This window comes from Typopeltis vanoorti, chromosome 13 (genome assembly GCF_054136105.1).
Source record: "Typopeltis vanoorti isolate ZY-2024b chromosome 13, IOZ_Tvanoo_1.0, whole genome shotgun sequence".
In the NCBI taxonomy this organism is placed as follows: Eukaryota; Metazoa; Arthropoda; class Arachnida; order Uropygi; family Thelyphonidae; genus Typopeltis; species Typopeltis vanoorti.
This window is the reverse complement of record NC_143561.1, coordinates 31,693,828-31,721,636: the sequence shown is the minus strand read 5'-3', so window position 1 is coordinate 31,721,636 and position 27,809 is coordinate 31,693,828. Positions and strand designations below refer to the sequence as shown.

Below are 27,809 nucleotides of genomic sequence, written 5' to 3'. Positions count from 1 at the left end.
TGTGTTAGTGATAACCAGTCCATGTCCTGTGCAGAAATCCAACAGGTATTCGCAATCATTAGCTTTGCCCTTTTCTTCAAATTTTTACAAAATATTTTTGTATGTCTGACAATCATTTCCTACTCTGATATTTAGATCTCCAACAAGGACCAACTTTTCATTTTTCATTGTGTTAGTTTCTTTATCTAAATAAAAACGTCCTCCACTTCTATCTTAACAGAACCTTCTGTGGGACCACAGGCACAGATAACTCTCATTATCCAGTTCCCCATTCTGATATTTGCTCACATCACTCTACTTGATATTACCTGACATTCAAGATTAGTGTTGAATACTATGGCTACTGCTCCTTCTTTTCCTTGATTGTCATTGCCTGAACATAACATTTTGTATTTATTGCTCAGAAAGATCTGACCACTTTTTGTTTTTCTTGTTTCAGTCACCCCTATTATGTCAATCTGGTACTCATCCAATTCCTTAGCTAGCTCCATTTCTTTGCCATTCAGGATTCTGATGTTGATAGTACTGATCTTGAATTCTGCTGATGTTGAGTTGGGGCATGTTTTAAGATTTGTTCCCGGCAAAAACAATGGGGGGGGGGCTTGTTTATCTGGACAATGCCTGAGCCGACATGAAATTCTGTCATGTTGTATACCACATTTTATATTGTGGCTTAAGCCAATAAGCATACAATTTGGTCAGCTAAATCCCAAATTGCCAGCCTATCTTCGTTCGTTCAATATCTAGGTAGATACCTAACAGATTGCAACACAACAAGGTGAGTATTGGACATTCAGTCAGAAGCCCTGCTCAGAGGCATCTTCACAGTGCTAAATGAAAGAATATTTGTTAATAAGGCAGTGGGCTCTGAAAATATATTGCTACATGTCCTGAGGGAATGTCCTATGGAATTAATTGCACCTTTGACACTAGTATTTAACACAAATCATACAACAGGGCAAGTCCTGAGAGAGTGAAAGTGGGAAAAATTGTTCCTCTTCACAAAGGTGGGAGGGGTTGGATACAAATTATAGCACAATCCATGTGTCGGGGACTGTTGTCAAGGTGCTGAAGAGGTTGATGAGAACTAGGATTCAGAAGTGGGTTGATAACAGCAGCATTCTTTATGATGGTTAACAATGGGTTTGTTATGAATAGGGTATGTATCAGCAATCTGCTTTTATGTATTACGAGGTGAACCAATCTCACTCGATAAAGGAGATACATTAACAAGCATACTTGAAATGGTGATAGGTTTAGGGAGGGTAATCTCTGCTATGAAGGGGAAGGGGTGATTATGGTTAACTAGTTTAAATATTTTTTGGGACTTTTTAGTGGCTATAGCTATTGGCTAAGAAGGTGTTAAGGATATGGTTAGGTTCAGTAGTTAGGAAACTATTACTGGAACTGATTAATTTGGTCCTATTATATAGGGTTTTTATAATCCCATATTGTTGGGAGTGTGTGTGTGGGGGGGTGACTGCTGGTGAATGCAGTCTACAAATTCTCAATCTGTCTTCATAATCAGTATTCCACAATCCTGATATCATTTTTGTCCAAGTGAGTTCTTATCAAGGCCTTGTAAAGAGGCAAAATAACATCCTTACCTTTACATGTGAAAGTTCATTTCAGCATTGCAATTATCTTTTGAGTTGAATTTGCAATCTTTGCTACATGGCTCCTGAACTTCAACTTTCTATCTACTAACACTCCAAGATTCCTAGCCCGATCAGTTTCTTCTAGTATAATTCCACCAATCTAACATGACAATGATATCTAATCGCACCAAAGTACATGACTTTACACTTACCGACATTGAACTGACATCCATTTTTCCATGCCCACATTTCCAGCCTATTCAAATCATTCTGCAAGTACTGCATATCAGCTGCATTCCTCATTATCCAGCCTATCTTTGCATCATCAGCAAATAGCTGTATGTCATTAATGTACAGATTGAATAACAGTGAACCTAGGACTGATCCTTGTGGTACACTACTGGCAACCTTAAATCTTGCAGACTCACACTTTTTGATATCTGTCTGTCAGTCATCCTCTTATCCACACTAAGATTTTATTATCCAATCCCATATTATCCAATTGCCCTTTTCATAGGAATCTCTGTTTTAATGGCACCCATACTACAAGTTCCAGGCTGTTCTCTTTGCAGTGTTTTTATAAATTGGGGTATCATCCATGACTGGTGTTCATTTTTTTCAGTGAATTGTTCTAATGTTTGTTCCAGTAAAACATCATCCTGTACTTCCTTATGTGCAGAAGGTTAGTATCTAATGGTATTTCTAATCATGTGACCAAAACATTTATGCACTTTTTTTTTTGTAAAGTTAATATTTTGACAATACATTTTCTGGAAGCCATTGTGGATGCACTTTTCCATAAGTGAACTTCAGAGTACAAGTGATGCTGAGTCACATTGCAATTATTATTTAGTTTAGGTGAAATTATTCACTTTATATTTGCAAAGCACATTTATAAGTATATAAACTGGGCACATATACTACATTAGATATGCACAGTATTCAGAGTGAGCACATAACCCAAAATGGTTCGAAAAATTTGTAGATGGCGGTGATACATATTTTGGTAACTCCTAGAAAAACAGTGACTACCTGCCACTGAAAATGAACTGAAGTTGAGTCATATTCAAGCCAAATAAGACAGATATGTGCAGAAATATTTATTGTGAATGAGGAAACCATTCATTTCATTGAGTGGGAAAGTTTTCTTGGTGTACAAACACTGCACCAGATTCCACATTAACTGCCAGCCTGGTTGGTTGAGTGGTTAGCATATCTGCTCTCTATTCAAAAGGCTGCAGGTTTGAATCCTGCCATGGGCATGGATATTTGTGATTGTCTGTGAAAATAATAGTGGTGGTAGTGGACAGTAGATGGCATTGGTGCAGATGATGCGATTGATGGATGAGGATGAGTGGTGGAGGAGAGTTGAGCGTAACTGCCCTCCCTCAATTAGTCTTGGACTCCATAAAGGTGTCAAATAATAATAATAAAACTTCACAGCTAATAACAGAGGCATAAAATTTAAATATTTTAATCTAATATTTTGCCTAACACTAACTGATGCAGTAATTTTTTTTATTTCTGTGTTGTTAATATAAACCTTTAAATTTCTTTATTAATAACTAACACAAGTCTAAATAAGTGTAAAATTTGGAGCTTGTCAGGTGGTTTGTTGCTACTTTTCCATTGAAATACTGAGCTATTTTTGGCTGGTCTAATATGTGCTTAAAAAAACAACAAAACATGCAGAGAAACAATATAAACGAATAACATCATTGGTTATCATTCTTCAAATCTGTGCCACAGTTCACTGCTGCGTGTCTGAAGGAATATAACTGGTACTGTCCATCACAAGCTTCTATTTTCTTGGTGAAACAGTCACGTAATAAGTCTAAATAAGTGTAAAATTTGGAGCTTGTCAGGTGGTTTGTTGCTACTTTTCCATTGAAATACTGAGCTATTTTTGGCTGGTCTAATATGTGCTTAAAAAAACAACAAAACATGCAGAGAAACAATATAAACGAATAACATCATTGGTTATCATTCTTCAAATCTGTGCCACAGTTCACTGCTGCGTGTCTGAAGGAATATAACTGGTACTGTCCATCACAAGCTTCTATTTTCTTGGTGAAACAGTCACGTAATATGTCTTAAAAAACATCCTATATAAATCAACCCACCCACAGTACAAAATGTACTATAGGTTTGTTAAGTAACCTTTTTATGGGAGCAACATAAAATAAAATAAAAAAATTAATCACAAAAGCATTGTGTTTCTTTGGAACAATGTGAAACCTCAGATGATGTGGGCAACCAGGGACTCTCCATAGCTTTGGTTGGGAACTTCTATTCCAGCCTCCATATTCACCAATCAGTGAATATGGAGGCTGGAATAGTATCAAATATGTATCATTTGAAAATATGTATCAAAATACAATAATCAGTGTAATCTGATTATCGTATTTTCTTATTGCTAGATAGTCATTTGCAGAATCTACAGTTTCAAAACTGAGTAAGAGGACTGGAAATGGAGTTGAATGATTTCTTTCACTTTTAAATAACAGGAGTTGTATTTATAAACTTGATTTTTGTTATGAAAATGTTATTAGCTGCAAATATACCTATTTTTTCTGAATAAACTTTTTTCCCTCCATTTTTTTAGTAATCTAAAAAAAAAGTGCAGAAACTTTTTTGGTCACATTATAATATAAGCTTATGCTAAAATTTAAAACTTCTAACATGAATATATATGCAGCAGTTTATGAACATTTTTCTAGTTGATAATTACAATTACAAAATATGTGTATGTGTGGTAGAAGAGCAGTATGTCTATTTTTAAACACCTTGTTCTTCAGATGGTCTTAAGTTGTCTAATTTTACTGATAGCTATTAAAAACTTTAATTTAGTTTTTGAACAAGTGATTATAGTATTCTAACAATGAAAGACAATATATTGAGTTTTAACATTAAAACTCAATATATTGTCATCGCAATGATGATGATGGTACTATACATTTTTATTTTTTATTTTTTTAAATAATGAAACCTATTCCAGCCTCCATATTCACCAGATATCTTGTAATTTGATTATCATATTTTCTTATTGCTAGATAGAAATAAGAAATGAGTTGTATTTATATTTATTTATTTATTTATAAGAAATTATAGTACAATAATTCTTTTAATTATGGTACTATACATATTCTATATTGAGTTCTATTACAAAAGAGGCATTGTAGTCAAAGTATCCAGATTTAGGCAGTTTTTTGGCATCTATATTTCTATGAATTTTTTATGCCAAATTTCTCAAAGGTATGATCATCAATCCCGAGTTGCTGTATTGATTATATCTGATATAATGTTCGTATTGTTGTCTGTACAAATTATGCCAAATATTCCTGTTTGAAGTGGATCAGTTCACATATGAATATGAGTATGGAGAGCAGATCAGGTAGGCTAGCCATTGGTAGACTTCAAAATTGTAGTTATTAAAGACCTTTCTTCTTTTAGTTTAGTTACTGTAGTCTTGGTAGTGGAAACAAGGAAATATGGTTAAATGTCTATTAACTCTGAATAATTATAATCATTAACTATAAATGTGTTAAGCTCTGCTATAAGTATGAAATACACTGTAGCTCAGTGGAAGTGGTGTTTGCACACAACGCTAAACCGAAGCAGATAGACTTAAGTTCAAGTCTATTCAGCGACTAGAGTAACTTTTTGCTGGCCTGGTTGGCTGAGTGGTTAACTCATCTGCTCTCCAGCCAAAAGGTTGAGGATTCAAATCCCATCATGGACATGGATGTTTGTCTGTGAAAATACTAGTGGTGGTGGTCGGCGGTAGATGGCGTTGGTATAGATGATGAAGGTAGTTGTGGTTGGTGGAGATGGAGAGTTGTAGAGTAGGTACACTCCCTTGATGAGTCTTTGGACTCCCTGGAGGTGTTATGTAATAATAATAATAATTTATGTAACAGTCTTCCATGCTGTATTCTGTTAAAAGCCTTAGCAAATTCCAAAAGTGACATTAACTAAAAAGTTAATAAACCACTCAGCTACATACTAATCTGGTATGTAACAACCAGACATAAAACTGAGAATACACAAGCAAAAGCAGTTAACTTCATACAGGTGGTTGAAATTATTTTTTATCCATCTGTAAAGAATTAGTAATATCAGGTCCAAGCTGTTTTGGCATTAAAAATGATCTGACCGTAAACAAAATAATATTATATGAACACGTCTATATATCTTAAATTATATATTTTATTAAATTCAACACATTCTGAACAGTTATCACAACACACACACACACACACACACACACACACACACACACACACACACACACACACACACATATTAAGGATACCAAGTAATTTTATAAACTTGTTTTTTTTTTACTCCTTCTCCCAAGTAATCCAGATTATCGATGCCGCTAGAGGGCCAGGCGAACGGTCGTGTTTTCAGGGAGCTCCCGAAAGCTAAGTACAATTTTGAATGGAAATTAGAATATATGTTAAAATCATAACGTAATATTGTCTAAATTTGGTAGCTTGTTGTGTCTGGGTGATTTTGGTGTAAATTCCGTTAATTAATTTAGTATTTAACGATACATTTCATAGATTTGAATATGGTGCCAATGCAACGTAAGATAATGGCGTCCAAAAATACGACGCCATTGTTCAAAAACTATAATGTGAGAGAATTTGTTCAATGTGATGTGTGTGGAATATATGCATTCCCGAATCAGGCTGGAGTTTGGATTGAAAGTGATAGTGGTGGGAGAATGTGTAGAAAGTGTATGCAAGGTGAGGAGTCGAAGTATGTGTCAGGTTGTGAGACAGTTATGGTTGAAGAAAGCCAGAATGCGAGTGAAAATAGTGGCTTGATAGGAAATTGCGGTGAACAAGATGGCAATGTGAGCGGTGATCTAAGTACAGAAAGAGAAAATGGTTTGAATGATAAAAAAAAGAGGAATTATTTGTAGGAAGTGAGATCGCTAGGTTGCGCGCAGTGATACAAATGCGCAGCGGCAATTAGAGCACCTGCAAAACTCTTTCCAGAGTGAGTCGGCTAAAGTAAATAAACAGCGTAGGAGAGTTTCCGAAATGAAGGAAAGAGTGTTGTATGGTGACTCGTTATTAAGAGGAGTAATAGATGGGAGTGTAACTAAATCGTACTTACCGGGTGCGAAATTTAAGGATGTAAGTGAGAGTATTAGAGTGCAAAAACAGAGGGTGAAAGAATTAATAATTGTGGCGGGTACGAATGAATTGAAAGGTGATAAATTTTTTATGAGAGAGGACTTGAAAGTATTGTTAAACGTAGCGAAAGAAAAGGGTGACGGAGTTAGAATGGTGAGCCTGTTACCGCGGTATGACAGAGAGGAGTTTAGAAGGAGGGCCATAATCACAAATGACATTATGCGCAGGTTATGCGGATGGTGTAGTGTGGAATTCGTGGAAGTGTGGAATGAGTTTGATGGGCGAAAGGACTTATACAAGATGGATGGCCTGCATTTGAATGGACTTGGTGTGTGGAGACTGGAAAAAGTGTTGCTGAATGAAGTGAAAATGAATGTGCAGAACCAGGGAAACGAGAACTACCAAGGAGGGGGAAGTGGATATCCAGACATCAGCGAGACAGTTGAGTGTAAAAATGTATATAATGTACCTGAGCCAGCACTAAAGACAAAAAATGGGAATGGGACATTTAGAATAACGCATCAAGATAGGGGTGGGACAAAGGGATCACTGCAATTCATGTATACTAATGCCAGGAGTATTAGGAACAAGAAGGAAGAATTTTTGGCCTTGATTGGCTCTTCCTGGCCACAGGTTATTGGCATTAGTGAAACATGGCTGACGGAAGATGATATAGTTAGTGGGATAGAATGTGTAGGTTATAGTATGTTTAGGAGGGACAGAGAGAATAAAATTGGGGGAGGGGTGTTATTGATGATAGCTGATGAACTGCAGCCAAGGAGAATTGAAGTATTGCAGGATAGTGAAAGGAGCTCATTTGAGGATATTTGGTGTGAGATTGACACTGGCAGAATAAAATATACAGTTGGGTGCTGCTATAGACGAGGTGATGGAATAGATGGTGGAGATGGTATGCATAAACAAATTGATGAAATGAGTGGAAGGAGGGTAATTATTATGGGGGAGTTCAACTATGGTAACATTGATTGGAAGGAGGAGAGGACACATGTGAGGAAGGAAATGGATTTTATTCAATTATTAAGGGATAACTATCTGAAACAGCATGTAACTGAAAATACTAGTGGTGTGAGAGTGCTTGACCTGGTAATTGCATCTCAAAATTTGACTGTAATGAATATGACCATGTTGCCACCTAATGGTGAGAGTGATCATAAGGTGGCTTGACCTGGGAGGTGGCTTAAGGTGTGCAATTTGTGATATATGTGGAATTAAGACAGGGTATATGTGGAATTACCGTGCTGGCAAGTATGACAAGCTTAGGAGATTGCTTGGATCAGTGCCATGGCATGTACAACTGCAAGGGCTGGACGTCGATAGAGCATGGGAAGTGGTCAAAGAGCATTTACAGGAGGTTATGGCTGATTGTATACCTAAGGTCCGAATAGTGAAACAAGTAGGGGTTAAATGGATGAATAACACCATTAAGCTTGAGCTGCAAAAAAAGAAACAACTATGGAGGGAATTTAAAGAAAGGGGTGACCTGCAGGCACATGAACGGTATAAAGTGCAGGCTAGAAGGGAAACGAGTGTCGTAAAAACAGCAAAAGCCGATTATGAAAGGAAACTAGCTATGCAAGCAAAAGAGAATCCCAAACAGTTCTTTCAATATGCTGTAAGCAAGAAAAAAACTGTACATGGCAAAATGATTTTAAGGAATGACGATGGTAAAGAGTTCACTCAACCAGTCGATATAGTGGAGTTACTGAGCGAGCACTTTGCAAAAGTATATCATCCAGGTGGTGACGTTGAAAAAATGAAGGAACCATTACTTTATACGGGAATTGTGATGAATGAAGTGGAGGTGAATAGTCTATTACAGAACCTTAATGTGAATACATCTGTGGGACTGGATGGTATACCGGCACGGGTCTTGCATGAAGCGGCTAAGGAATTATCAGTGCCCTTGACCATGTTGTTTAATCTGAGTCTCAGGTCTGGCTTGGTCCCGAAGGCGTGGAAAGAGGGGAAAATTTATTTCACTGCATAAAGGAAGATCCAAGACTATGGTTGCAAATTACCGACCGATCAGCATATCAGGAGTCGTTGTCAAGGTCTTGGAGAAAGTAGTCAAGGGAAAAATACAGGAATGGATTGATGAAAATGAGATACTGTACAGAGGACAGCATGGCTTTGTGAAGGGTAGATCATGCCTCAGTAACTTGCTCAAGTTTTATAACAAGGTGACGGCTGAAATGGATAAGGGAAATGGGTTTACAGTGATACTGCTGGACCTGGCAAAGGCGTTTGACAGGATACCACATGGAATTCTAATCCGTAAACTACAACATATGGGAATGGATATAGGGTTGGTGAGATGGATAGCTGGGTGGTTGATGGAGAGATATCAAAGAGTAGTTTAATCAGGAGTAGAGTCCAAAAGCCGGCCTGTGACTAGTGGTGTGCCACAGGGTTCTGTTCTTGGACCACTGCTGTTTAATCTGTTCATTAACGATATAGGGAAGGGTCTAAGTTTGACAGTTCATTTGTTCGCTGATGATGCAAAGTTGGGTAGGGTGATAGTGAATACAAAAGATGTCAAAGTCTTGCAAGATGACTTAGATAGATTGGAGTTCTGGACTAAGGAGAATGGATGTCAATTTAATGTGACAAAATGTAAGGTTATGCATTTCGGAGTGAAAAGATTAGCAGCAGTATACCACATTGGTGGAACTGTACTCCAAGAGATTGATGAGGCCAGGGACTTGGGAGTGTTGGTGGATAGGGAGATGAAGTTTAGGGGGCACATTGCGAAAGTAGCTAAATCAGCTCATCAACTCACTTGGTTGTTGAAAAATACCTTGACGAGCAGAGACAAGCAAGTTATTGTACCTCTGTACCGAGCCCTGATAAGACCTCATCTCGACTACTGTGCCCAGATTTGGTCACCTCGGTTCCTTCTTGATGGGGAGGAGGTGGAGAGGATCCAGAGGCGAGTGACTAAGATGATAGCAGGTCTATGGAATGAACCATATGAGAACAGGTTGAAGATTTGTGGGTTGCAGAAACTAGTTGATAAGCGGAAAAGGGGCGATATGATTGAGACATTCAAATTGCTAAAAGGTTTCTATAGGATTAATTCAGAGGATATTTTTGAGATCAGGACTGGTGGTGGGAGAACTAGGGGACACCCATGGAAGCTGGGCAAGAGCGTGGTTAGCAGGGGTGTTAGAGCTTGGTTCTTTACTTTTAGAGTGGTAAATGAGTGGAATAAGCTGCCAGAGTCTGTTGTGGGTGCTATGACAGTGAGCAAGTTCAAGGCAAGGTATGATAGATACTGTGAGAATGTTGAACAGTTGCGTGAACATGATGTTTAGGGCCTCCCTCGATGAGTCTAAGGACTCCCTGGAGTAGCCCGTAATAATGATAATGATAAAGTAAGCAAAACAGTTAAGTTTGCACCTGAACGTAGTTCAAGTCTAAAGGTAGTGCAACACCAGGGCAACTCGTTGTAAAGGTGGGTAAAGCTCTGATCACCATTCTTAGTATTTCCCATAATGTATAACAGTAAACATCTCACTAAGAGATGTTTACTGTTATACATTATGGGTGTGTGTGTGGGGGGTCACTACCCAGACCGGTTTCAACCTTCTTTGAGGTCTCCTCAGTGAGTAGCTAGACCCTGAAATACCAAGGTTTTTAGTAATACAGAGCCTTATCAATTTTACCTATACAAGTTGCTAAAAGGTGCTTTTACTTTGAATAAGAAACTCTAGATGAGATAAAGATGTGAAAAGTTTTTTACCTTGGGGATAATATATATATTAAGGATACCAAAATTGGTATCCTTAATATATATTATCCCCAAGGTAAAAAACTTTTCACACACACACACACACACACATATATATATATGAAAAACCTTTAATGACTAATACCGAGAGATAAAATGATGACAAGATATATTTAAAAAGATACTACTAGTTTATTGAACTGAAGCAACGTGTGCATCAGAGAGATTGTAACTCAGGCTGTTGTTGATATGAGAGGAATCTAGAGAAATTTCCCTGGATTCAACAATCTTTCTTTCGAGTTCATCATAGCACACTACCTACGATGAACACACACTAACTGGCCAAGATTCTCAAGAAATTTAACTTCAAAACTTCCTTCACTACGCTTCCAAAACTTCGTTCATTACTTAGCAAACATAAACAGAAACATCTTCCTACTCAGTTTCCAGGAGTGTACAAGATTTTGTGTGATTGTGGAAAGCCATACTATGGGCAGACTGCTAAATCCATCCTTCTACATTTGGATGAACACCGTAGAGATATCTCCTATAACAGGACTAGAGCTAGCACTCTCTCTCTCTCTATAGCCACGTTCTCTTTTCAGCTAACTCAGACGAAGGCCGCCAACACATTGTAAATTGGACTGAAACTTCTAACATCCATGTGTGCTACGATGAACTCGAAAGAAAGATTATTGAATCCAGGGAAATTTCTCTAGATTCCTCTCATATCAACAACAGCCTGAGTTACAATCTCTGTGACGCACACATTGCTTCTGTTCAGTACTGGCACACTAGTGACAGCGCGTAGTATACGTTTGTTTGGAACTCATACTCGCATTTGTTTTTCAAACACGCTACTGTCTTTTTTTATACTTGTTCTGTTATTACAATTTTAAGTCTCTGTAATTTTTTATATACTTCTTTGATTGTGATACCTGAGGATGTTGATCTATTCAATGAAACTAGTAAACTAGTAGTATCTTTTTAAATATATCTTGTCATTATTTTATCTCTCGGTATTAGTCATTAAAGGTTTTTCATAATATTCCAACCGAGTAAAAATGAATTCTGAATATATATATATATATATATATTTGTGTGTGTGTGTGTGTGTGACATTTTTATGGGCATGCTATTACTTGGCAAAATAGTACATCATTTTAACCATTAAAGCATGCGCTTTTTTATTTTTTTAAATTTATTTTTATTTTGGTTAGGTTAGGAGCATGAACAGATGGCATCAATAGCAATATCATATTAAAAACAAGGATATTAGAAAAGAACTTGACATTGTCAGCATCCAGGAATGCGTTAGCAGAGCTAATCTGGTGGTATGGAAAGATTAGCAAAACAAGTGTTCTCTGCCAGGTTGGCAGGAAAAAGACCCAGAAGAAGACCAAGATATAAGTGGATTGATACAGTAAAAAGTGCCTTAGAAGACAGAAATATAAGATCTGATAACTTTGGAGTCTTGATAGGTAACAGAATGATTTGGAGGAAAATTATAGATAGGAAGTTAGTAACGATGTAATTTTTCATGTAGTAATATCATATCTTGTACACCCCTTGAGGGTATATACAGGAATTTGATGATGAAGCATGTTCTTTCCAACAAGTACATATATATTGTGATAGCTTTGTTCGTTCTCATGTAGATGCTGTTTCATTGGAAAGATGTTAGGTGCCTTGTGTCAAAAATGGAACCACTAGCTTTGATGAAATTTTATTTCAAACTGGGAAAATCTGTTCAGAAACATTTATAGGGAGGATTGTCTATCACGTGCATGAGTTTTTGAATGGTTCCCACAACCATGAAGGCTTGTTTTAGTTCGGACTGATGACAATGTGGAAAAAGCATATGAGCTCATCAACATGTGTATCTTGGTGTCGTGCAGTACTGAACAAACATGAAACATGAAAGTGTGTTAAACATGAAAGTTTCTTGCTTCCAAATGCAAATTTCTTGCTCAGTGGAAGCCAATGCTATATCTTTAGACGGTTGCTAGATGTATTTCGAAAATTCGTATGAATGTTGTTTTGAGTTAATGAGAAATTATACTGGAAAAAAAAAAAAAACTGCCTTCCTGTAGTTGTTCCTTATTTTTATATGAATTTTGTCTCATTATTTAATGGCCATACTTGTGTATGTGTCCTTTTGTTTCCATGCAAATGATTCTACTGACAAAACCGATGTAATTCAATGAATTATTGTAAGGATTTCAAATACTGAATTTCAGTAATATCTGCTTAGCAGATATTACTGAAATTATAAATCCAAGGCAAGTATGCCTTGGATTTATAATTAATGAAAAGAAGATTATTTCAATGTTAGAAATATCTTTAATTAGTAATAATGAAAATACACACACACACACACACTTACATAAAATTATGAACGCATCACTTTCAACCCTGGTTTGATTTCTATATTTTCCTTGTTTTCTCTTCCTTGTGTGAATCTCACCCATGCAAAAATTGTAACGGTTAAAAGAGAGAAAATCTAGAAACAGAAACCTTGTTCTTGGGACTGAATTAAGAACTGTTTGAAGAAACTTCAACTCTCAATAAGTATGGTAGCAGTCGCATGTCAGGTGATGAAATTCATCCAACATTAACTGAAATTTATTCCAGCATGTATGACATTTATTTCAAAGGCGATCATACATTAACACTTAGATGCAATACAATATGAATTAGGACATTAGGAATATGTAAAATTGAAAATTAAAAAATTATAAAAAAATTTATATTTCAACTGTCATAAAATGTGCAAAACTATTTTTTAAATGGCACAGTGCAATAAAAATAGATGTAATTTTGTTAGCAAAAGTTCATGATTGTAATCTTTTTTCACATAAGGTTTTCATTTTGCCATCCATTAATCTTTAAGTAGATAACCTTTTTAAAGATTTCACATTACTATTTTGCAAATAATGGCCTTTAAAGCTCATAGCTTTTAATATAATAATAATAATATTATTATTATTATTATTCCTGACACCTCCAAGAAGTCCGAAGACTCATCGCGGGAGGACACCCACTATTACAACTGTCTCAACCACTACACCGAACCCTCTACTACGAATCATCTCCATCAACACCATCTACCGCCCACCTCCACCACCACCACAACTAGTATTTTTTGTCTGTAAATTGCGTGTGTTCTGAAGGGCCGATTTGTCTGTATGCGGGATGAAACACCCGAGTTTCCGGGAGGAAAAACCCTGCTACCTCCATATGAGATATCAATATAATATTGATAGTTATTAATTTTAACCTTGAAATGGTAACTACAGAGCCAGTTTTGCATATATACATTCTAAAGAAAGAAGTCATATTTAATTTTTCTAATAATATGAATAATAACTCGACTGTTACTTACAAGGTGATATGTCCCTATACCTATTTTTAATAAGATTTTCGGGTAATTTAGCTGCATTCATTGTCATCCCTGGCCTTTTCCTATATAATTGCTGCAATATAAATATTATTCCAAATCAGACTGTATTCAATAATTGCATAAGAAATAAGACTTTTTATACACATTAAGTGATAATGAAATTGAATGATCTCATAATAAATTTACAGAGCAAATTATATTCTGTAATAAGAATAAAAGAATACCTCATAATCAGAAATGCACAACTCTGTTAAGAGAATATTTATAATAATACCCATCTGACATATAAGTGAAACTGTCCTACAGAAAACAATTTTTATAATTAAACTGTTAATTATAAATTCAGGATGTGTATCATCAACGGATGCACAGGATACTATGATAGTACTAAATGAAGCTTATATTATGACTAGATTCAAATCCCCCCCCCCCAAGTTAATTTGTTATAATTTCAGATCTCCAATATTTTTAGATTTATATTTTGGTCTTCTATCGCAATACTAAATGCACTTAAATATAGGTGGACTGATGTAGTTGCTCTCTCATTCTGTTTTATGTAAATGTCACTTTACATTATTAGCTGTGCTCACACATTCTTAAATGCTAACGATAACAACTAGTTCCTTCCTAATGTCCTCTGAATAATAGAATCATCCTGGTTAGCTGAGTGGCTCGAGTACCCATTCTCCAAATGACAAGTTACAGGTTCATCACACTGTGGACATGGATGTGACTTTTGAAAAAATGGTTTTTGAATTCCAGTATTTCCATGTTGATTGGATTTTAATGGTATAGTTACTATACCGTTAAAATTCAATCAACATATACAGATATGTTGATTGGATTTTACTATACCGATAAAATCCAATCAACCAACCAAATAAATAAAAAAAAAAAAACTAAAATAACTAAAATCCATACAATTTTTCAATTTATTGAATATTTATGGAACTACAAAAATATAACTAAATAAAATATACTCCATACAAAAGCAAGTTAAAAAAAAACAACTAAAATAATTAAAATCCGTACAAAATATAAATTATAAATTTTTATTTCATTTAGTATTTTTCTTCAGGAAATATGATTTCAAAGAACATAAAATGTCCACTGAACAATTACTTTATCTTGTTCTTATTCTAGATACAAAATTGCCTGAAATAGAAAATACTCTCTCACTGGCAATTCTTTGTTCTTTTATTGGTTGCCTCAAATACTGAAAATTAGGCTTTCAGTGTCTTCGAATTTGATATTATTTCTTCAGGTTCCTCAAGAAACCTATGAATTGATTTTTCCATGGCTTCTTTTAGAGCATTGCCCCGATTAATAGTTTCTCCATCTCCAACACATTCATCATCAGAATCTGTTTCCATACAAGAATTTGGATATATTCTAGACAATAATTTTCCAGATAACTTAATAATATCGAGTTTTTTGAAGCTAGTAGAAATACACTAAATTTCTTTGTCGAAATGTTTTGTGGATTTTGCAAATATCGCAAAAGGGCTACCAATCCAACCTGTCTTCTTTCTTGAATTTGTACTTCTAAAGCATTTAATAATTTGGAACTAATTTCAGTCTTTAAATTTTTTAGTTCATTTAACAGAAATTCAAATATGCCATCACTTAAGAAATTGGCATTTTGCCACCCTAAGGCCTAAGCTGCTAGACGTGCTAATCCCCAAAATTTAAGAAGCTCCATGATTTTAGGATATTGAGCTTCATTCCATAAATGAGAAGCACCAATATCATTCAAAGCTAAAACAACACATTCTTTTAATGTCATAAATCTTTCAATCATGGCATCTAAACTATTCCATCTCGTTTAGCAGTCAAGAATCAGACTTAATTCCTTTCCTTTTTCTTATTTTACATAATTCTGAAAGATGCTATCTCTTAAGGGAGATTTTCAAAAAAATTTGCAAATTTTTCTAATTTGGGAAATTGAATGTTTGTAATTGTCAGACAACATAGGGAATCCACAGTCGTTATCAAGAACAAGAGAATTTTTAAAACCTTGCCAGAGTCATCTTCCAATTCCTCACTTGTAACATATACATCAGTTTCAAGTCAAAATGTTAATGTTATTAATTAAATAATTAATTCTAGTATCTAAAACCAGTTTTTCAAATTTAAAAACTGGGTTTTGAATTTTACAAATTTATCAAAAAAAAAAAAAAAAAAAAAAAAAAAACAGTTCTTAAACTGACAAACTCTACACCCCACTTACTGGAGGGATGAAGTGGTTTGAAAAAAGTTTGATATTTAGTTTCTATAAGGTTTTAGATTATGTAAATATAATTTTAAAAGATTATTATTATTATTATTAACATCTGACCTCCATAGAGTCAGAGACTTATTGTGGGAGGTACACATTACTGCACACAATGCTCATCCAACCATACCTTAAACTGATTCAATGTGTCTACACCCACAACACATACACTAAGGCAATGCATTCCACTCATCAACCACTTTGCATGCAAAGAACCTACTACTCACTCCTCTGCTCACACTTTCCTTATACAGTTTCCAGTGATGTCCTCTTGTTCTAGTCCCCCCCCTCTCTCTCATTCTAAGAAAAATCTTCTCCATGTCGATGCGATAACAACCTCTGACTAGCTTATATGTCTAAATCAACCCCCCCTTCCTCCTATTCACAAGGCTCTGCAACTTACATTCTCTAAATCTGTCCTCATAATTCACATTTTCCAAAAAAGTACTGATCGCCTTTGTGAATCTTCTCAGGACCCTGTCCAACATATCCTCATCACCATGAAAACTAGGTGACCAAATTTGTGCACAATAATCCATATGAGGCCTGATCAAGGCCTTACTCCAAGATCTCTCATCTCCTCTACTTCCATTAAAGTTTTCCCACCAAGTGTATACTTTGCATCCCATTGTTGCTTACCAAATCTCAAAACCTTACACTTGGCAACATTGAACTGAGTGTTCCACTTACTTGCCCATTCGTGAAATCTATTCAAGTCCTCTTGTAAAGCCATAACATCCGCTTGCCTCTGCATTGCTCTCCCCAGCTTTGCATCATCTGCAAACAGCTGCATATCATTAGTTAAACCCATCCCAATATCATTAACATACAAACTGAACAACAACGGCCCAAAAACTGATCCCTGCGGCACACCACTAGTGATCTTTCTCTTTCAGGATACTGCACCCCTATATACAACTTTCTGATACCTATCCAACAGCCAGTCAATGATCCAACTCAGAAATCTATTATCCAATCCCATCTGTTTGATTTTATATAACAGCTTGTCATGCAGCAGTCTATCAAAAGCCTTTGCAAAATCTAAGTACACCACTCTATGTGCATCTCCCCTATCCAAGTAAGTTAGTGAAACATGATCTCCACTTAACAAACCTATGCTGATAAGCACAGAGAATACTGTTGTTATCAACCCATTTCTGAATGCTACTTCTCACAATTCTCCATTGCCTTCACTACAACTCCAGATATACAGACCAGCCTATAATTCGAAGCTACAGCCAAATTATAGATTTCCCACCTTTATGCAGTGAAACAATTTTACCCTTCTTCCACTCCCTTGGAACCTATGCTGTTGTAAAACTTATTAAACAGGCATACCAATGCTACTGCCAATTCCCTGGAACATTCCCTTAAGATGTGTGGTGATATTATTATTATTATTATTTGACACCTCCAGGGAGTCCAAAGACTCATCGAGGGAGAGTGTGCTAACAGCATATGTCATCAAATCCTATTGATTTACTGACATCAAGATTATTTTCTCAAATACCTCCTGCTTGCTCACAATTAAGCCATCACCCTCCTATATCCTCTAAAGTTCCTCATGATTCCACCCTGAAGAAATGAGTTGCCAATTTGACATATGGTATAAATTCGGTACACAGTTCATGTTTATTAAGCACAGTTAATAAGCACAACTGTATATCCGTATATGTCAAATTTGCAACTCTCATCCGTTCACCCAAGGACAGAATCTCTTCTTTATCACATCCAGGAGTCTATGAAGTTCTCTGTTTGTGTGATCGAGCTTACTATGGACAGACAGGGAGAACTATGGACATCTGCCTCAGTGAACATAAAAAATACATCTGGCACTATTGCTATGAAAAGTCAGGTCTAGCAGACCATGCTTTGGATACCCCTACACACAGGATCATTCTTGAAATCAACAGAAGCCTTGAAACATACTCCAAACCTCAAATCTGTATAAATTTGCCAAAGATTTAGAGACGGTCATCTTGAGACCTAATTAATACCTGCTTTCTCTCTCTTTCTCCCCTCCCCTCTCTTAAAGTAGATGATACCTAATTAACACTTTAGTCTTTGCATTGTATGTTACAATTGTTGAAACTAGTCCCATTGTTATATAGGATTGTTGTTGTCTCGCATACTGTGACAAACTGTTTTTGTGCTCTGAAGGTGCTGGATAGAATACCAGTGAAATATCAGAAATAAGTTAATAAATAATTATTTTCTTATCAGTCTGTGTTCTCATCTATACCGTTAAAATTAATCAACATGTACAACGAACACATAAGTCTTTCCATGCATTATCCTGCATATGTTATTTATCTCTTTGATTTTGTCATTCATTCATTCAAACTACTTCACATCAGAACCAATTTTTCCAATAAGTGGTGGCCTGATTGGTCAAGTGGTTAGGAAGTTGAATTCCACTATAGGTATGGATGTTTGTCAATGTCTTTAGGTGGGAGATAAAATCACTTCCCAGTGTGAGACTACCAATACACTTATTAGAGGCCTGAAATACAAAAACAGAAAAACAATCCTTATTGTACCCACAGTACTAATGAACTATAGGTTTACAAACTTGTGTGGTTGAAATTCACCTAAAAATAAATAAATAAATAAATATAATAAAATAAATTAAAGAGTACTTTCATGGGTGGGCCTTTCTCCTATCCTCACAAATTATTTTGTGGAATAGTCTGAACAGCGAGTTCTCTGTAATTTCCATTCTATATGGCAAAGTTCCATATCTGAACTTCAGGGCTTTCTGACAAAGAAGGATATTGTTGACCATTGTATACATGAATGCTGTTCATCCTTGTATATATGGTGTGGGTTTTCTCTTTACAAAGAAAAACCAGACTAAATTTATATTCATGCTTAGTCTTCAAAACTGTGCTCTGTTATTATAATGTTTTAAAAGTCATTTCACTTGACCTTCTGCCCCAAAAGAAAATACAGCAATAGTTCTGGAGGGACTGAAGGTCACTAAACCAACTGTAAGTACTCTAAAGCTTTTTTTTTTTGAAAAAAAAAAAAGAAGTTTTTCTATACTTTAATATGGACCACAGCAAGCATTGGCAGCCAACATATAACCATGGCTGTAGTATAAAGCAAAGATGGCGGTTACAAAATAGAGAGATGACAAAGTGTTTTGAGTCTTGCTACTGCAGATAGCTTGAAGTTTTAAAATGGTGAAGCTGCAAACTACACATTACGGGGGGGGGGGGGGGGGGGAGAGTTTACTTTATGATTTTTGTTGCCACTGGACTCATGCAAGTTCTACCAATATTGACAAATCAGAGCAAAAACTCCTAAGTAACGTCAACCAGATATTTATCTCTCCACTGTGCCTCCCCACCGTTAAACACAAGAGGCTGCGTTCCAGATATTCGTGTTTGACTAAACCTTCTCCTGGAAAATTGCCAATAAAGAAAAAAAGCTCAAAGCAATCTATGATCAGCATCTCCAAGCTAACAAGCTCAGTACAAGACAGGATCAAGGGAAAATAAAAAGTACAATGCCATCATCCTAAATTTCCATTCAGAAACCAATGTAATGCTAAATTACAACATTTGCAGGCTCACTGCTTCGAGCCCATGATTACATGTACAGATGGAATGAACTTCTTGCATTTAATAAAAGTGATCTGCGTTCATATTCACCATGACAGTAAGGCAGAAGGCACTAGCCCTGAATTACGTGTACGAACTTGGCCAGATCTGATCTATGCACAGCATGAAATAAGGTGGCAATTATGAAAAAAACTGGAAGAGAAATGTCAAAGCAGAGACAAAGCATGGACAATCAATAACAAAGAAGGGAAACCAGTGAGAAAATCAGTATGTAAATAGCTAGCATGGAAATTTGATCCCAAACACTATATAGGGAATGTGTGGGAACAAAAAGCAAACTTCACAGAACCTTCCAGATAAATTTGAAAGGTTAGGTTAATAAGAACAGGCTTCAGTTCTAAACATTAATGATGTTCACCTCCAGGTACAAAACCTTAACTACTTTTCCAGACTTACTTACTATTCATCTCTGCTTTCCCAACTACACACTCGTTAACACTGTTCACCTCAGAGGTGGGGTCTGCACATTTGCTCCAATATACCACGCCAAAGACTATCCAACCTGGAATCACTCAATTTTGATTTCCTTTGGCTAAAAATCACCCTACCTCATTCTAACAAATTTATAAGCTGTCTCTACTGCTCTCCTATTGCCAACAAAATGGCATCAATCACTTTTCCTTCACTACTGATTTTCTTCAATGCAACTCTCCAAACAGCAAAGTAATCTTCCTTGAGTCTTCAATGTCCACAACATCAGCTGATTGCCCGCTTCCAAATTGCATAAATCAAGCAGACAGAGAGGCTGAGACTTTTAATCACGAAATAATTTCACAAAAATTGTGCACATGCCCACCAGGATTCCATGCAATCCCAGCCACTCCCTGAGTACCATGGATCTCTTCCTCACCAGTGACCCAACTAAATACGCTGCAGGTGCTGTCTGTCCTCTAGGATGCTCAGACCATAATGTAGTGCAGACCTCTTCCCCATGGAGCAACATATACAACCACTCACATCCATATATTGTATGGCAGTACAAGAAAGCCAAGTGGGATGATCTTCATAACTTATACACTTCAGTCCTTGGTCAGATTACAGTTTCCAGCTACCTGAATCAAACCCACTTGCAGAACGAATCACCGAGATAATTCTCATCAGCATGGAAACATTTATTCCCTACTTCACCCTAAATTCTTGTCCTCATCTAAGCCTTGATCTCCAACAATGTGCAGGTGCTGTCTGCCCTCTAGGATGCTCAGACCACGATGTAGTGCAGACCTCTTCCCCATGGAGCAACATACACAACCACTCACATCCATATATTGTATGCCAGTGCAAGAAAGCCAAGTGGGATGAGCTTCATAACTTATACACTTCAGTCCTTGGTCAGATTAGAGCTTCCAGCTACCTGAGTCAAACCCACATGCAGAACGAATCACCGAGATAATTCTCATCAGCATGGAAACATTTATTTCCTACTTCACCCTAAATTCTTGTCCTCATCTAAGCCTTGATTCTCCAACAATGTGCTAAAGCTGTGTATAAGAAGAGTCAGGCATACTGCAACACCCAAACCTGTAATATCTACAAGAAAATTATCACAATATTGAAAACTGATTTTGAGAGAGCTAAAGCAGGAAACTTGCATCCTGCTCAAACGGAAGCCATGCCTGATGAGCTCTAGCCAAAATTATTGGCTGTAACTTCTGCAAAACACTATTCCCATCATGTTATGTCCAGATGGCACTATTGTATCATCACCCACAGAAAAAGACAACCCTCTGGCTTCCTACTTCTCCTCCAGTTCTTGCATATTTGATCATGATAAAGATCTCTCAACCATTCCAAACACTCAATGCCATGACCTTTCACCAGAAAGCAACAAGAAAATTTTTGCTCAAACTTTATACCAAAAAATCCCATAGCCCTCATGGAATTCCTCCAACTGTTCTAAAGGTCTGTGCCCCAGAGGTTGACTCACACTTTTAGGCCACCTATTTACATTTTCTTATTCCACTGATATCTATCCTGCAGTCTAGAAACTAGCACAAATATAACCTATTCCTAAGAAGGGTGACAAATCTTTACCTTCAAACTACTGTCCAATTTCTCTCACCTCAATTCTTTCTAAAGTAATGAAAAGAACCATTAAAAGCCAACTCCTACGTTACGTGGAACTCTCGTCTAATAAATGACTGATTACAGTTATGTAATCCATACTGTCAATCAGCAGGAGATCTACTAACCTATGTCCCCCATCTCTACATGGAAAGGTTGGTGAATTTCAAGGGATTGCTCTTAATATCTCCAATGCTTTTGACTGAGTTTGAAACACAGGTTTATTAACAAAACTCCATCATTTGGTCTCCCCCTGACTTCTGCAATTGAGTAGGCATATTTCTGGCTGGATGCTCACTTCGAGTGATGGTGGATGGTTCCTTATTTTCTATCTAAACAACTAATGCAGGGGTTGCACAAAGCTCTGTTCTTTTGGCCCACCCTCTTCCCTCTATACATAAATGAATCTATTCCAGCTGACTGCCAATCCCATATACAGTTTTGATGATGCCCACTGCACTCCTTCCTTTCATTTGCCAAACCCTGCAAAGCACAAATCACAAATGTTCTTCCAATCTTAAACTTGACAGTATCAAATGTCTATTCAAGATGAGATTCAATTTCTGTAACTCTAACCTCAAATCTCTCTTGGCACAAACATATCACAAATACTGCCTCCTCTGTAACAAAAAAAAAAAAAAAGGCTTTGTCTTTTGCTCAAGGAGTTACTTTAGCTCCAAACAGCTCCTATCTATATACAAATCACCCCCCCCCTCTCAACCATTGAGTACTGCTCTCATATCTAGGGTGATGCCTCAGAACTTCCTGAAAATACTGATTCTATACAGAAAAGAGTGGTTAGTGCAGGATCACTCTCCCAAATTGGAGGTAGAGTGCCTACCTTGGTTATGGATGCATCTGATGCCATTACCAGATCTTAAACCTTGGTGTCCTTCATGACATGCTGCGTCAGTTATTTATCCATTAGTTGCCATGCAACTTTCCCTCCTTCTAATCTATAACCCCATAACTGAAGTGCCCCATAATAATTGCTTGGTATTCACATCTTCTTGTAGATTTCCTGGTCTGCAGGCATTTTTCTCATTGGTCAGCTTGTCTTGGACCCACAGTCACACATAATGTCATTATCAATACGAATATTGAGATTAAAAAACTGTGAAACTACACTCAGCATTGCATAATCAAATATAATATGAAAAAATAGCAAGATTACTTCGACAGACTAACTTACAAGTCACTTTCTGTCTAGTTAACAACTTAATACTCACCTAAAGACAAATATCCTCCTCTTTCTTATCCTGGAGTTTATAGAATCCCATAATAACATAAGCTGCTCTTGCAGCTTATGCTATTATGGACAAACTAGTCATTCTGAACAAATTCATCTTTAAGATCATCAGGAATATATTTCAGCAAGAATTCTATTACTATTCTAAAATATTAAAAATTCTAGAATAGTAATAGATATCTATTACTATTCTAAAATAGTAATAGATAACAAGATCTTAGAACAGGTAAATTCATTTAACTACCTAGGATGTATGATCACATATGAAAATGAAAAAGATATAAACATAAAAATTGCAAAATATTTAAAAATAATAGGTGTAATTAACTCTATATTTAAACCAAACCTAGTTCAAAAACAAACCAGGCTAGAAGTATACAATACAATACATTAGCCCTACCAGTCAATGTATGGAAGCGAAATCTGCACAATAAAACAAAAAGACAAACAAAGATTAACAACAGCAGAAATGAAGTTTATGAGAAAAACTGCAAAGCATACCCTATTTGATCACAAAAGAAATGAAGATATTATGAAAGAATTAAACCAAGAACCAGTAATAGAAAAAATTAAAAAATATAAACATAAATGGATGGAACACTTTCAAAGAATGAAAACAGAAAGATTACCAAAACAAGCCTTAAAGTACAAGCCATTAGGAAAAAGAAAACCAGGAGGTCATCTTAAACGATTTAACGATGACTTCTAAGGCTGGAACAGGCCATACTAGGCCTAAATCCTTGATACGCATGATGATGATGATCAGTGGCGCACCCAGAGGGGGGGGGCAAGGGGCCCGGGCACCCCCCAAAGAAAAGGAAAAAAAACACTAGAAAAATTTCCAAAAATCTTTTCCTAATTAAAATTCATTTTTTTTATTTATGTTGTGTGCTACTTAAGAATTAGTGATCACTGCAGATGCTCAGTTATAGGTCGTATGCGATGTGTAGTGTGTATTCGCAAAACGTCTACTCAACTCGGCCACCCCAAAGGTTAAATCCTGAGCGCTCGGCCCCCTCCAAGATTAAATCCTGAGTGCACCACTGATGATGATGAGGAATATATTTCATTTAAAGAACCTAACAAATCAGGCTGGGTTCTTCAAACCACACATTATCTACAAACCCAGGATTCAATGGAACAAAACCAAAAGTGTTACACAAAAGTTATTTTCTTCTGGAAAGACTGTACAAAGAAAGCTATGAAGCATAGATTCACATCTCAAACCCGAACAAAAATAATTGCTTCTCATTTTTCAGCATAGATTCACACTCAAATCTGAACTTATATTAATACTCACTATTCATGTGGTCCTTAATTTGTAATTAAATTTTTTTTGCTTATGTTAATTTTTATGGCTATTTCGCTTATTTTTCTTTTGGAGTACCCCTTTTGTGATGTCATTGGCTTTTTACTCAATTTTTTTGGGCATTATTGATATTTTAAAGACATAAATACATGAAGAATATAATGAAGGAATAATTTTGGGCATACCATTGTAGGATGTTGTTGGTTGTTTTCTTTTGGAGCAGCATCAGGTGTATAGCGATAAACACTGATATACCACTGCTGAAGTATGACAGAAAGGAGGGGGGGGGGGAATATGGAGATAAAAAGATGTGGGAGAATTGCAGATAAGGCAAAGGTATGTAAATTTATTAAAACCAGGGTTTCAAGGGTGGGCTGTGAAGTCTTTGGGAAAGAAGATGAAAGAATATTTTTAAGGGAAAGGAGAAGGATAGAATATGATGAATTAAAATTAGGGGTGGGAGTAACAGGGTATGAGCTGCTTCGACTGAGTGTTGTCTTCAGAGCTTGTGGGAAAAGTTGAGGCTATGTCATGTCAGCTTAGTGATTTTTTCTTGGGTGTGTCTGTGTTGTTTTCCACTGGTCGGAGTCTTGACCTGATTTTTATGTTGTAGAGCTTCCAACTCCCAGAGATTATATCGGGCTAATGAACATTTATGGAGTTTTAAGTAACTAAGTAATATTTTTAATCTTTTTTCATTGCTATTTCACTCCATTAAGCCAATAACATAAGTCATTATGAATCTCACTACAATAGTAAAAATTACACCATGGGCATTTAACTGTTCTTATTATATCACAGTCATAAGATGTTGTGAGTATCACTTCTCTTGAATTTTTTTTTTCCTGTTCTGAATATATTAATTCCCATTAATCAGAACATTACACATTTTTCTAGTTTTTATTATTATTATTATTATATACATATAACATAAAACAAGGCACAATCAATCAGAAGGAATGATTTTTATGTGGCAAAATTCTTCATAAATAAAAGTACTATAACTAAATGTATTAGCAAAATGGTGTTTATTTTTTATCCATATTGTTTTAACAATAACAAAACACTTGTGTGATGAAGTGGATGACCAAGGTATCCAGATGAACTGATGGGATTAGCAGTGCCTTAGGAGACCAAAATATGATAACACTGGAATCCTGACAGGTAAGACTAATTTGGAGAAAGAACACTGATAGGAAGTTAGTAATATTGTAATCCCCATTAGGGTACACATCAGTGTTCTTCTTTTGCTATGCCTTATCCTGTGTTAAACGGGGTCGGCGTTCCCATCTTTAATCTTCTTCCAGATTCTTCGGTCCAGGGCATCTTCCCAACTCCATCCTTTCTCCCTAAGATCCTCTGCCACCTTATCCCTCCATCTGAGTTTGGGCCTGCCTCTTTTCCTCCTACCCTCCCCCTCTATATGCTCCACTCGTTTACCAACATACTCCTCACTCCTCTCTACATGACCGAACCACCGCAGCCTGCTTTCTTGTACCTTCTTACCGATCAGTCCCACCTTGATCGTCTCTCTGATGTAGTCATTCCTTATCCTGCCCTTCTTTGTCACACCACTCATCCATCTCAACATCTGCATCTCCGCCACCTTCATCTTCTCTCCTGTGCCTTTGTTATAGGCCACATCTCCGCGCCATGGAGCATCGCCGGCCTCACCACCATCTTATACAGCTTTCCTTTCATCTTACAACTCACTCTCCTCTCGCATAGGATCTTGTCGCATCTTCCTCCAGTTCATCCAGCCGCATGTTATTCGGTAATGTATTTCCTCATCCAGGTCACCATTCCTCTCGACGACTGACCCAAGGTACTTGAATTTCTTCCCTGAAGTTAACCTTTCACCCTGGAGTCGTATGATCATATCCTTGTCACTCCCCATTGACATATATTCGGTCTTTACCCGGTTTAATTTTCGTGCCTCTTTCCTCCAATACCTTTCTCACTCTTCCAGGGTCTTTTCAAGTTTCTCTCGGAATGATTCACAGAGAACAATATCATCAGCAAACATGCTCCCTGGCATCTCCTTCTTGATTTCCTCCACTAGTACATCCATGGCCAGATTACTGATCATGGTAACTGATCATGATTACTGATAATTTGATTACATCAAATTACTGATGTGTACAGGGTACATATCAGTAATTTGACAATAATCTTTTGAACTCTCATCAACAAATCAATACATGGGAATCTGAAACATTTAATCATTCATTCATCAGTGGCTTTAACAAGCACTTAAGTGCCCATGGCCTTTCAAGTATCCTTGGATACTTGGAAGGCCATGGGTGCTTAAGGATGAAAAACCAGAGTTTCCGGGAGGAAAAAACCCTCTACCCTCTGTATGAGACTGGCTAACTCATCTAACTCAGAATTGAACGCAGGTCTTTGGTCGGAAGACCTGTCTATACTGACAGCTACGGAGGCTCCCAAAACATTTAATCATTACATCATAATATAATATACACATTACATCATAATATACATGCTCTCAATATTCTAAGCTATAAGGATGCCGAGGGAATCACCTATATTTAAACACTTCAAAATTAATAAATATTTACCTCAAACTGAGCAATTGCAGCACCACTTTCTAGCCCCTCGCTAAGAAGCAACATGGATTCTGCTAATACATCAGATCGTGGAACTTTTGCTGACACATGGGGTACATCAGGAATATACTGAAAATCTGGCTCTTCAACATCCTCTCCAACATATACTAAGAGAAGAAGAAACTGTTAGCAGACTTCAATACAAAATACCAAATATTGCATATGGTAACTAATAAATAGGATAATTAAAATTTAGGATACCATTTTATAATTTATATAATAATGGGATGACAAAACAGATAAAGAAATATGGAGCTCCTTATATTTGCCAAGTATCAGTTGCAATTAACAGATACTTTCTTATTATGAATAATAAAACAAGCAGCTCTTAAATTAAATAGTATATTGTTCATCATAATTCCATACAAGAGACAGTGTTTAACCCACAATGGTAAATATAGATTTGAAGAATTGTATATTGTACTCGGGAAATTAATAAGTGATGATAGATCAAGAAGACAGTGGCAGAAAGAGTGAATCAAGAAGGAGAAAAATTTGTTCTATGAGCTTTTAGTCAAATAGATGATGTATGTAATTTAACAGATTTAGAAAGCATCTAGAAGAATTACTGATGCCAATTCTGATCAATATTTGTATGGGAGGGGAAAAAAATAAATCCATATAAATATTTATAGAAAATACAAACAGAAGAAGAGATCTGAATCTTGTTAAATATAAAACTGGAACAAAAAGGTTCTTTTTTTTGCAAGAAAATAAGACAGCATTGTGCTTTTTATTAGCAGGGAAATTTACAGTTATC

The 27,809-nt window shown here is 36.4% G+C and overlaps 1 protein-coding gene across 1 annotated transcript in view; it reads right to left on the bottom strand.

The window, feature by feature from the left end:
- Positions 1-27,809, bottom strand: part of Ptpmeg (protein tyrosine phosphatase Meg) — a 558,329-nt gene that overhangs the window by 130,770 nt on the left and 399,750 nt on the right. Inside the window, exons 18-19 of the mRNA XM_090403197.1 lie at positions 27,002-27,156; positions 13,885-13,975 (exon numbers count right to left, since the gene is read on the bottom strand). Of these exons, the coding sequence (XP_090259323.1) occupies positions 13,885-13,975; positions 27,002-27,156 (246 nt within the window). The remainder of the gene's footprint in view (positions 1-13,884; positions 13,976-27,001; positions 27,157-27,809) is intronic.